Raw genomic sequence first — 13,448 nt, 5'->3', positions numbered from 1 at the left:
CAAGCCAGATATTGCCTAGGAAAGAATAGTCAAGATGTGGTTAGCTTATCAGGCATTAATAACAATGAGGAATGTAACTATAGGTGTCAATGCTAGGACTTTTAAAGTAAGAATGTCACACCAAGACACTGCTTATGAATTATACTGAAGAGTCCAATGACTCGCTAAAAGTCATTAAATGTGCATAGATGTTGAAAGTTTTAGTAAACTTAAGAATGGCTCCACAACTTGGCAAATTTATAACTGGAGACTTAGTTACTTACTCAAAATGAGTTCACAGATTATGTTTTTGTTTATTCATTTAATCAGTAAGTATTTACTTGTTGCTACATGCCACATACCGTGATAGGCTCAGAGATAAGAGATGATCCTCACTCTTACAAAGCTTACATTCTGAAGACATCCAAATAAGCATGAGAGAAAGTCGAAGGTCTGATTCTCTCCATGGCTCTTTGAGATCTGGGAAGTTGGTGGTCAGGTTATGTTTTGGTAGACACAAAGTGCTTATAAACCAACATTATAATAAACCTGAGTTGGGTATCCATTTTTTTAGCATTGCCAGAGGATGTGAATTAAGGTAATTTCCAGAGATATGTACCCCTCTTCTTTCCCCTTCCCCAAAGTCATCTTATCAGATCATAAATCTGGTGAGGGGGGTAGCGCACCCAGGTGGCTCAGGTTAAGCATCTGACTTCAGCTCAGGTCATGATCTCAGGGTCCTGGGATCGAGCTCCCGCATCAGCTCCCCGCTCAGCGGGGAGTCTGCTTGTCCCTCTCCCTCTGCCCCTCCCCCTCCTCCCTCCCCCCACCCACAGGCTCATGAACTCTTTCTCTCTTGCAAATGAATGAATGAATGAATAAACAAACAAACAAACAAACAAATAAATAAATAAATTTGGTGAAGGGGTTAGATCAGATCTCTCTTCCCAACCATCTTTCATCACTCTTTGCTTGAGTCAATGTGATAAGGACAAACATTGCAAAAATAAACATGTCTAAGCTAATGCTGTTTGCTACCTGACTTTTGTTTTGTTTCTTAATGTCTGACAGGCTCTTCCTACCTACTTTTGATCTATTAGCACTCACTACGAACTAAAGGCTTACACAGAATTCAATGAAGGAATTCAGATAATCCCAGGGTTTAACTGATAATACAAAAACTCTACACACCAAAGCACTTGTGGTATTTTGCATGCAGAAGTGAATTTTATAAATAATAGAAACAGTCCAAAAGAAATAACTAGTGGAAAATCTCCATTTTGTTGTTTCCCCTGTGACTTCATTAGCCAATAGGCATGTGTTTGAGGTCCTATAGCTGATCTAATCAGCCCAAGAATGTGGCCCCTTACTTTACTTCAGCAATACAGCACCACATGACCTTCAACTGGGGATTCCTTAAATTCACATAGTCAGTGCAAACGTCAATGAATTATACTTTTTTTTTTAAAGGAGATATATTTTTAAACTTCTTTTGGGCAATTTATAAAGAAATTTTGTGTTATGGGGTTCGTTTTTTAAGTATTTGGAACTTTTGTTTTCTGATGATTTTTGTTTTGTTTTCTGATGATTTAAAAGCTCAACTTTTTTTAGAGCTTGAGTTGGCTTTCTAGTACATACACTCATACATATACACATACATCATATACATTTATACACATGTATATTTTAACAGATAAAGCTTGTGTCTATTTTATTAAAGACTGGATATTTTACATTCTGAATTCTTTAGAAGAATCTGCAGTATAGAAACTTTATGACAATAGAACAAAACAAGTTATGAGTTCAGTTACAAAATCCTTGGTTTCATATGATTTAACTGTACATTTAACACTCATTAACCATAAATTTTGAATTAAAGTTCCCAAGTGAGATACATTAGCAGAAGTATTTAACATATAACTCTCATAGGAGAGAAAGATGAACAATTCTCAGAGTTAATGGAAGCTACATTAACTAGTGAGTATTTTAACATCCTGAAAATAATCACAAACTTTCTGGAAATGCAATGAATATTTGCATTGAGTAATGAGTAATGTGTTCAGAGACATTTCCTCTAAATATACAGTGTGTAGAGTGGGTTGTTATGAAATTCAGTGTCTTATGGTTTGATTTGCTATGTTACATAAAGTAGAGTGGCAAAGATTTTAACATTTTCTACTTTTGTTCTTAGTAAAAATAAACTTCTTCCTCATATTACAGGTACACTTTCTCCGTTGTTCTCAGTTCTTCTTTGGATAGCAGTTGCAGTCTGCACATCTATGCTGTTTTTCTTCTCCAAGCCTGTGGGTATTCGACCATTTCTTGTGTCAATAATGCTCAGATCAATATATACAATAGGTCTTGGGCCTACGTTAATACTTCTTGGTGCAGCTAATGTAAGTATTTTATTTAGCTTTGTCCTTTTGTAAATTCATTGAAAAAGTGTACTAAATGTAAAAATGTAGCTATATATTTTAATTCGTGTATACATAGTAAATTCTTGTTTATTGTGAATTCAATTTAATGAGAGTTTAATTTGTACATTTGTAATTTTGAGAGAGAGAAAAAAATGACAAGTAAAAATTTGATATATTTAAAAAGGTGGCATTTGGGGCATGACCCAGTTCTGCAATCAATTTAATCCAATCCAGTTTTAATGCCTTCTGTATCCTATACCCAAAGATATTGACAAAAATGACTCTAAGCCACTGTTAACATCCTAAAGTGACTTCTAAATCACCCAAGAAAGATTAAATTATAGTTGGCAGAGTTTTAGAAGTGAGTACCTTTTATAAAATGACCAAAGAAAAAGGATTGCTATATAAGAAAATATGAAATTTGGCTCTTTTTATGTGAACAAAACCCATAAACTTGTGAAAGGCATTGATGAGATTAATATTTTTTTTCACTAAATTTTAAAATACTGGAACAAGGGAGCATATTTCAAATCCTCAGTTGGTAAGTTGAGAATAAGTAATCAGAGCGCTATTCCAAATAACAATAATAGTACCCAAGAGATAAAATTTTAAAGGGACTAGACAGCTTTCTACATGGCATATTCATAAAGGGATATTAAAAGAAGGGTAAATCATCAGGTTAATGAAAGAAAAAATGTCCAGGCGCACAAATAAATATTGTTAATATGTCTGCTGAATCCCTAAAGCACTGTCTCTATCTTGTATGGGGTTTCTAAGATAGTGTCCTATATTCTGGTATCTGCATATATGCCTTATCTTCCCTACTACATTATACAGTACTTTTTTAATTTTATTTTATTATGTTATGTTAATCACCATACATTACATCATTAGCTTTTGATGTAGGGTTCCATGATTCATTGTTTGCGTATAATACCCAGTGCTCCATGCAACACATTATACAGTTCTTAAGGATAATGATTGATCATTCAATGTCTTGGAATGTCTTTGGTATCCAACAAATGTTTCTTAAATAAATTAGTATTCACACGTGAGTGAATGAATGAGTGAAAAATTATCTTTGTATTCTTATACATTTACAGTGCCTTGTACATGAAATACGTAGCAAGTATTTATTGAAAATGAATAAATGAAATAGCCAGCCAAACTTTTGAGAATTATAAAGCTGAGCTAGAATGACCAAGTCTGTGTTTCTGACCACTATTATATTATACTTCTTTGAAAATTTGACATGATGTAAATGACAGCTCCCAGTTAACTAGAACATTCAGGCAACCAAATTACCAGTTATTCTTCAATCACTGTTAATAAAGGGAAGTGTACTATACATGCAAAGAGGTCTATCAGTAAAGAATTCTGTCAAGTACCAAATACAGGATTCTTAAGTTTCTTGAGGGCAGAGGTTTTCACGTTCATAGGTATAATCCTGCCCTCTTCACTCCCTCACTCCTGACTCCATTTTTCTCCCACTTAATCCCTAGCACTTAAACATTCAAAAATTCTTTACATGAACTGAACTTGTACTTTGAGTGTTTTGGAAACCAAGCTAATCGAGGAATCTTCATGTATTTATCTAAATTCTTCTAACCTTATTAGAAAACTTGAGTTAGGTAAGTCCAACTTATTATTAAAAATACATTGAATATTGAGCCAAATTATTTGAAGAAACAAATAATGTTCCTAAACTGGCAGCTGGTCCTCAATAAGACATTAATTCGAGAGAGAAAACCCAAGTTTGATAAGTTGAAATAATAGCTAGATAGAGTTGGGCCAGAAATAACAAGCATTTATCCAGCCTCTGTTATCTGATAGACATTGAAACTACCAAGAAGTAGAGGATGTGGTTCTTGCCATACAGAAGCTTCAAGAATAAATAAAGAGATAAGGAAAAACATTTTAATGTCTATTGGGGAAACCAAAAACATTTGGAGTTATTTCTTCTTTCCCCCTTAGGGGACAGGATAAAAAATAATCTCTGCCTGGTTTGGTGAGAATAGTTCCACCATAGGAAATGACAATTCATATAAGAGGCAACTTTTATACTTGAAAAGAAATATATGTGGAAATGTATCTCTCTTATTAACTGTATGAATCTGTGGGTACTCTCATATCTCTCACAGCATAAAAAACCCATTTGCACAGCCCCCCAAACGATACATTACAATTTGCCAGTTCAGGGCATTTTGGCAAAGAAAATATCAGCTTTAATTTGGAACAAACAAATTGGATAGAATAATTGTGACTTCGATAATATAGATATTGATAGTTTTTATCTATAGTTTTGGTATTGTACAGATTAATAAAATGTCTTAGCACGTCATTATCTATCTTAACTTTTGTCATAATAAACTTATTATGTGGCTTACTATTTCCCAGGGGGCAGGAAAAAAATTAAATGAAAACATAAATCAGTCACTTTTTGTAAGTTAGGATTTAATATATTTATTAATTTGTACTTAAAAGTTTGCATTGTTTGACAGGTAAAACTATAGGTGCTAAAATTATAGGTATCAGAAGCAGGAAAAACAAAAGAAAATATCTACCTGACAGTCAAGCCTTAATGAGAATCAGAATTCTAGACCATAGGCAAATTGAGCCTCTGAGTTTCATTTTTCTCATCAGTGAAATGAAGATGTTGAAGCCTAGTCTGCACTCACCAGTTGTTAAGAAGATTGGTGGAGAAGATTAGTGTGAAGGTTTAGAGCAGAGCAATAACAGTGATGATATAATAGCAACAAAGACTACTGTTTATCAAGCTCCTAACATGTACTATTTAATTGTGAAACATCGGTATCACAATCATAACAGTATTTGTATTTTGGTTCACAGAGGGTTGTTTGTTTCTAGACTCAGTGTCTTTCATAATGTCAGGCAAATGTAGAAAGTCGCTTTTCTGGAAAAGGAATCAAGTGGAAGGAAAAACCTCAATCTGTGTTCTGAGCATTTAGTATTATCAGTTTCTGTTTATTAGGATGCTTCATTTTTATCATCTTTACTCATTTCTAACAATCGAAGTTTTGTTTAGATTGCAACTAATTTCTCCATCTTGTCACAAGGGTTATCTCAATGTTGGAGATGTTTCAAAAAATTCAGATGTTTTTCTCTGTTATAAAGCATATCTTATAACCCAGTACAGTTTTCTTCTCACAGTCTACATTGCAATGGAAATTAACATATTATTTTGGCAAATATAAACACACATTTTATAAATTCTAGATCACCTAATATTTCTATACCACTAATAATGATAATATTCCCAGTCATGTGGACGTTATATAATCTGTTTAACCATTCCATTAATTTTTATTGTTTAGATTTTTAGATATTTTTCATAATAAATAATGCAGTAAATACCTGTGGAAGATCTTTTAATATCTTCTAAACACTTCTTATGTACAATGTTTTTTTTCTTTTGTAGTAGTGCCTGGAAATGTGTAATTTATTTAATGGCATTTATAAATTATTTGCCTTTCTTACAGTTATTTGTAATATGGAAATGTTCCCTTATGCTGAAACTTGGTCTTGCCATTTTGCAGAGAGGAGAAGCAAGTGGAGTTTAGCAGATAGCTGTCTATTAGCAATAAGCCACAGTGTTCACATTTAATAGTATCATGCCCTTATTACTTACCTGCAGATAGTTTCCTGGGAGGGCTCATGTTACTGCTAATCTATAAGGTTGAGCCCCACCATATGTTCACTTAACATACACAAATTCAATTATATATTCTGAGACAAAACATTCATTCTCTCTCTCTCTCTCCCCCCCCCACATTCACACACACACACACACACCCTATTTTTCATATAATATGGTCACTGAATGCTCCTAATTCATTCTGATATTCAGTTGTAGTAGCAGGAAACTGCTTCAGTGCTGGGGGAAAACTAGAAATGTTGAATTTATTAAAAAAAACAGTATAGCTTATACCACCCTTGTTTATTATACTGCTTTGTTGGCAATTTAAAAGATTTCCAGGGTGATGTTGGCCTGAAAATTTTGCCTTATGCTTTGACCATAGAAACTTATCCTGCCTAAGGTGTAACACTACTGAAATGGAGATTTTTGAATCAAATCACATAGATTTTAGTAAGGTTGATGTTGATGGCAATGCAGTAATATGGTTAACATGTAGTTCAATAAATTCAGTTTTCCTTTTCAAGAAATACTAGACAGTATTTATTTATTTATTTATTTATTTATTTGGCTACAGTTTATTCCTGGAAAATAGGTCATTTTTTCCCATAGGCACAATGTAAGATAGGGATAGAATTCCTGATCAGGAACATAGAACCAATAAGACAAAAAAGGATAATATAAAGGCAGCTATAAATTTCTGTGATCCCATAAAATAGCAAAATTTAAAGGACACCCTATAGAATTCTAGAACTTTGAGTCACCTTAAGGATTATTCATTTCTAGGCATTTCATTTTAGAAATGAGTATACAAAATCCTGTAGAGACAAGGAGGATTTACCAAAGCATCTGGTGGGTGGCAGAGCCAAGACTGGAACCCAGATGGCCCAACTTCTAGTCCAGTGTCCTTCCAGTATACTGCACTGTTAAAAGTCCTACAAAGACATATCAATGAATTATGAAGTATTTATGAAAACAGTACAGTACAATTAATTTGCCCAATTAAAATTAATTCATTTTGTTCACTCTACATTAATTAACAAATGAACATTAATTTTGCTTTTGTTTTTAGAAGACCTACTGGTAAATCATCTTTGTAGAAAAGACTGTTGGAGGGGAGGTGGGCAGGGGGATGGGCTAAATGGATGATGGGCATGAAAGAGGGCACTTGTGATGAGTACCGGGTGTTATATGTAAGTAATGAATCACTAAATTCCATTCCTGAAACTAATATTGCACTATGCGTTAACTAACTAAAATTTAAATAAAAACTTGAAATATTAAATTAATTAATTAATTAATAACTGCACAAAAAGCTTACATTGATACTGTTTCCCTACCCCATTCCGCACTTTTTCCCCCACCATCACACAATTCACCCCATCCTCAACAAAACATATACAAAATGGAATTTTGAAGAATAGATGGAGAAAGATATAAATATTGTGGGACAGTTATGGTCATTTATATTGGTATTTGTATGCTGATTCAAGAGTCTTTTCAACACCAAATTAGAAAGGGCTGGTCTTTTAGCCACCTTGCCCAGTTCCCACGCCCTCCATTTATCATTGCCCACATGGACCCTTGCCATAGGAACAAGATTGCCTACATAATGACATTGACAAATGAAGGACTGGTTAGACAACTTCAAGTAAGTCATGACATGAAAAGGGAGAATAAGTTTTTGTAATGTCTTCATTCCCATAAATATCCCCAGCTTTCATGGAAATGCTCTATAAAAACAATTTATACATTTCAAGGTCACGGTGCAGGAAAAAACAGAGTTCAACTTCTTTCCTCTTCAGATCATTTATTCTTGCATTTATTTCTTCTTGGTATGAACACTTCAAAACAAAAGGACAATTTCCTTGTTTCTGATCTCTACAGGAATAAATGGATTTCACTGCCAATATCAACTCCATTCTAGTTTGAGACTTAGTCAAGAGAACAGGGACATATCCATCAACACCAAGCTCTAGATCAAATTTCAAAGAAAATAAAAATCAACCTGTACATAGAGAAGGCAAACCTTTATTTTTCATGCAAAAATGGCAGAGGCCCTTTTAGGCAGAAATGTGTCCTTCATTTTGCATTATTTGAAAATTGAAATGTATTGCTTTTTTTGAGAACTTGAACCCAATGTATTACTTTTCCTGAATGTGTAGGACTTATAAATAGTTTTCCTGCATAATTTTTTAATGATTCAGTTTAGGGAAATAGAGATCAAGAAACAACATATAAATAATTTGTCATGAGCATATCATCCATCCTTCTGAAAAGTCATAATTCCAATTTTTAACTTTATTTTTTATAGAACTTCTTATTTCTATTTAATATTGGTGAATATAGTGGGTGAGGAAAGCAAATAATTTGAATTTAAATAGTCACTCAAGATAATTTAAAGAGTAAAACACTGAATATTACTTCATCTAGACATTCTGTATTTCACCATTTTCATGGTTGTTTATTGTCAAATACCATACGTATCTGAGCACCTTGTATATATTTCCTGAGCTTTTTAAATGACTTTTTATAATATTAAACTTACTCTTGGATAATAATCATAAGGACATCATTATACTGTAGTTATGTTTAATAATAATGTAAATATACAATGATGAAACTAAACAGTGAAGTGTAACTTTCTGCCGACATTATTCAAATTGTTCACAAGATGATGAAAGAATGGAAAACACCGATTACTGAGAGGATCATTAATTAGCATGGGGAAAACTTAGGAAGTTTGAACTTCTATGTTGTTGATTTGGTTTGGCTATCTTCACAACATGCAATGTTAACCCATTTTTCATTTATTTATTGATTTGAACTTCAGAAAGTTGAAAGAAAAGGTTTTTCCAACCTCTCAAATTTCACTTCTGCCCATTATTTAAAATCATTCCACAAGGCAATCTCTTTTCATATATATAAAAATCAACACTGTTGCAAAGGACAACGTGTTTTCCCAAAGTTAGCTTTGGACATGTAAAGACAAATACAGTGCCACTAGATAACTTGAAGAACTCAGGGAACAATTTAGAAGAACTGAAATTTGAAATCTGTAATTGTTTCCATGATGACTAAGATGCAAAATGGCTTCTTCAGTTTATAAATAATGCAGTGACTCTAGAACCAAATATCTGGCACTAAGTTTATGATAACTGTGTTCTTTGGAAATCATTGCATAGATCATTGTTAATGCCAAAGAATCTCTGTGTACATTTCAATATTCCAAAATCATGCCACAAAGGGCAATTTTAAATAGTTTTAATATAAATACATAGCACCAAGCATAATAAACACTCCAAAATGTTTATTGAATAATTACCACCTGTGCAGCTTAGAAAATATATGCATGCAGAACGCCTGGGTGGCACAGTCGGTTAAACATCTGACTCTTGGTTTCGGCTCAGGTCATCATATCAGGGTCATGAGATCGAACCCCTCATCGGGCTCCATGCTCAGCTAGGAGTCTACTTCAGATTCTCTCGCCCTCTCCCTCTGCCCCTCCCACTCATGCTCTCTCTCTCTCTTTCAAATAAATAAATCTTAAAAAAAGGAAAGAAAATATATGCATGCATTATATTTGTTTTAACCTAATTACGTAAGTATATTTATATTTTTATGTATTTAAATGCAAAAAAATCACTTTTAATGGCTTACTTGTTTACAATAATATTCAGGAGAGAAAGTTTAGGATGAAAAAATGAAGGATAGATATTTTCTGAAAAGATATTTTTCTGTTACATTTCCAGTATAATAAAAATATTATATCTATTACTTCTAATATGGAAAATATGACGGGTAGTATCTAAAGAGTCATTGTACTAAGTGCTTCATACGCATTATGAATTGTTTAATCCTCCGAAGAGTTCTATAAGGTTGAAATCCCTTTGCTTCAATTTTTCCAAAGAAACAATCAAGGCCAGCTGCTGCATGACCTTGTACAACAGTAGTGAGAGAGCCAGGGTTTAAATTCAGCTCTGCCTCGATTACATAGCTGGTACCCTTAATCATCCTCCTCTTTTCTCCTGGAACTGCAAATGATACAACTTTGGGGTGTTTTATGTTTACACACAGATTTGTAAGCAATGTCGAAAAATTACCAGATGAAAAATGATAAAAGAAAACCACAGACTTTGTGAATGCTAGGTTTTGTCAATGACTGCTATTTACACGAGTTTCGGGGATAAATAAAACAGTAAAGTCTAATATTTTCCTCCCTGCAGCTTTGTAATAAAATAGTGTTTCTGGTGAGTTTTGTGGGCAATCGTGGCACTTTCACCCGAGGCTACCGAGCGGTCATCCTGGATATGGCCTTTCTCTACCACGTGGCCTACGTCCTGGTTTGCATGCTGGGCCTCTTTGTCCATGAATTCTTCTATAGCTTCCTGGTGAGTACTTCTCCATGTGGACAATCACCGCTGGAAAAAATAACACAATGGTGCTGCTTCTTATGCTTCTTCCTTTGATTTTTTTTTTTTTAAGCAGGACCTGACATTTAGGACAAATTATGTTATTTTTCGAATTTCTAGGAAAATCAGGAATTAGTATTATTTTTCCTCTCTTCCTCTGAGAACCCACATAGGTGGTGGAACTCTTTATTTCCTCCCTGAGAAGTCACCAACGACCCGACCTCTTGACCCAGGCTTCATATAGCAGCTGCTTTTTGGTTTCAGCCAAATCCTTCCTTCCCCTTACACTTAGAGGTTCTCCAACAGAGTGTAGGAGAAAAAAAGTGGGGATATGTTTTCTTAGCCCTGGAATCGTTGTACTTTATTCACAACAACAAATATTACTGTAACTCTAGAATGGCATATAAGTAAAATGAGTAAACTGCCAACCTCGCAAAAATACTGAGTTGTTTGAAATCTTGGTTTCAGATTTAATGTGTCATTGTTGTTAAGCTTATCTACATGTGTCTAATTCATTAAGCGGGCTTTCACATTTCTTCTAGATTTTTTCTTCAGGTTATGAGTTTTACTTCCTACATATAGACTGTTCTATAGCCATAAACTAGGAGGAAGGGAGGCAATATAAATTCATGATAATGTTTGAAACCCAAAGCACTACCAGGTTAGCATCATGATGCCATGGGAGCAATTTATTTATATCTCCAACCCATGGTTGACATGCAGTGGAGACCACTACCCAATAAAATAATTCCTGAAACCTCAGTTGAAGATCTAAAAACATTATGCTGACCGTGTCTGCTTCGCTCACAAGGGACAAATCCATCGCCTGCCGCTTTCCTGTTACCTATCTAGCAAACCCAGGTAGGAAGACTGAAAAGAGGCAGATTTTCCATTTACTTGTCAAGCATTTGAAAGAGCCCCCAGGAAGCATAGATTTGTCCCTTATACTTTGATACAAAATTATCTTCTAGGTAGTTAAGTTAGATGATCCAACAATCAAAAATAGAGTTTTTACTGTTCCAGGGATCCAGATGAATTCCCTTTCTGCTCTAATTTACCACAAAAAAATCCATTTTTAAAAACATGCCCGTGATATATGAAGTCCCATTACACCCAGCACTTTGACCTGACTTGTGACATGTAATATTCTGTAACGTCTATAAAATGCGTAGAGATAGTATGATAGACTCATACTATCAAGATTCATTAGAGAGATAATATGAAAAACATGTGAAATGATGTATTAAATCTTTCTGTTTTCCAAGAAAGGCAATTGACAAAATAAAGGTGTATTTGAACCATTACATGAGCTATTGATAATAATGTTACTTTTAATTTATGTTACTTAACCTAATTTTCTAGTTGTATTTTCCTCTTGTCTTTTATTGTTCTAATCTTACAGTAGTGCTGCTAATTTGTTTTCACTGGGTTGTTGGTGAAAAGGATATTGTCCATTTTGACGTTTATAGAGTATTAGGAGGAAATTATAATGGACATAATGCCAACATGGCATTTAAGCATATTTTAAAAATATGTTTTATATTTAAAAAAATACATGAATATGTATTTCTAGTTATATCCACAAATACCAGTCCTTTATCCAAAATAATAAAAACCACACTCTAGATTTTCCTTTCAGAAATAAGTAGAACCATTAACCTGTCCAGTGTCTTACACCTTTTTTGCCTCCTCAAGATTCTGATTCCAGGGCTATGGAATGGGGTCCAGAAATAAGCATTTTTAGCAAGCATCCCATGGGGCTCCTGAATACTATAAACTTTTAGAAAACATTCAGAAGTGACCTAGAGCCCATTTCCAGACCTTTTCTTTAAGTCACTGTTGAGTTAAAGTAAAGGAAAATCCCCTTTATGTCAACCAAAGTTGTTAAGTAAGCTGAATGAGTCAGTGTCATAATTTGGAAGTTGGATTTGCATTAATTAATTTGTCTTTCCTGAGAAATATTGACTTTGTTTCTAGAAGTTGTTGCTCCCTCCAGAAGATAAGCACTTAGCAAAATAGTTAAACATATTCTTTTGCATATGATCATGATAAAATAGCAGTTTCCTAGGGTGAGCAAACAAGGTAATATCTTTATGGCAATTATTGGCAAGACTGAAATTAAATTGGAAAGTAACTCAGTCCTCAGAAAAACAGGACAAGCCCTGGTGTTTCTGCAGGAGCTCGTGACACTGGTAATGCCTCGTTTCAACCAGTTCAGAAATTTTAATCACTTCCCACAGATAGTAGGAGACAAACCTTAATTATTCCAACTTTTAAAATACTGTTTATTTCCAAACAGATATTTGTGCCTTTTTAAGTGAATATTCACTTACTGCTTTTAACTAGCCTTTGATAATATAACATGTACTTCCTAATGTATAATTTCAACTTAATAATATAGCAATAAATAAAATTGTTCTTGGTGTTGACTCCAGAGAGCAAACACATACCTAGGTTCTAGACTAGTGCAGAGACTTTCTGCTACTAAACACAAAATGGGTAATAACCCATTAGAGGAAGTGAAAGTTTTTTTAAAAATTGTGTTTTATATTTTGCTTCTGTTTCCAAAATTACATACTAAAGTAATAGGTTTTGCCCTCATTATACCCCTTTAGTAAAGAGAAGTGCTTCTATTTCTCAAATATTTTTTAATTTCCCATCTTTTCTATTGCAGCAGGCTCATAACATTGTTCTAGTAATTTCACCCCTAATTTCTTGATTAAGCAATAACACCTAATGATTCTGTCAATTAGCCATTACTTAGGTAAACATAATTCTGCATTTTCACTTTAGCCATCTTACGTATTTCAGAAGCAACTGCAGAATATCAGTGAAGATAAAAATAAGGAATAAGTAGCTAAGTTGGTTAAGTATAGTATTATAATTTTTTTAAATTCAAATTTGAAGCTGTGCTATTTCTGTATCTTACAAAATTGAAATTATGTTGGTTATGAAACCAACAGATGCACATTATATGCTGTGTTA

The 13,448-nt window shown here is 33.7% G+C and overlaps 1 protein-coding gene across 6 annotated transcripts in view; it reads left to right on the top strand.

Moving 5' to 3' along the window:
- Positions 1–13,448, top strand: part of ITPR2 (inositol 1,4,5-trisphosphate receptor type 2) — a 493,497-nt gene that overhangs the window by 402,964 nt on the left and 77,085 nt on the right. For all 6 annotated transcript variants that reach the window (XM_032432655.1, XM_032432656.1, XM_032432658.1 and 3 more), the window contains 2 exons: positions 2,200–2,375; positions 10,278–10,442. In XM_032432655.1, coding sequence (XP_032288546.1) covers positions 2,200–2,375; positions 10,278–10,442 — 341 coding nt within the window. The remainder of the gene's footprint in view (positions 1–2,199; positions 2,376–10,277; positions 10,443–13,448) is intronic.

This window comes from Phoca vitulina, unplaced genomic scaffold (assembly GCF_004348235.1).
Source record: "Phoca vitulina isolate PV1807 unplaced genomic scaffold, GSC_HSeal_1.0 scaffold49, whole genome shotgun sequence".
Taxonomy (NCBI): domain Eukaryota; kingdom Metazoa; phylum Chordata; class Mammalia; order Carnivora; family Phocidae; genus Phoca; species Phoca vitulina.
Note: the sequence above shows the minus strand (reverse complement) of the source record. Positions and strands in the feature narration are given on the sequence as shown.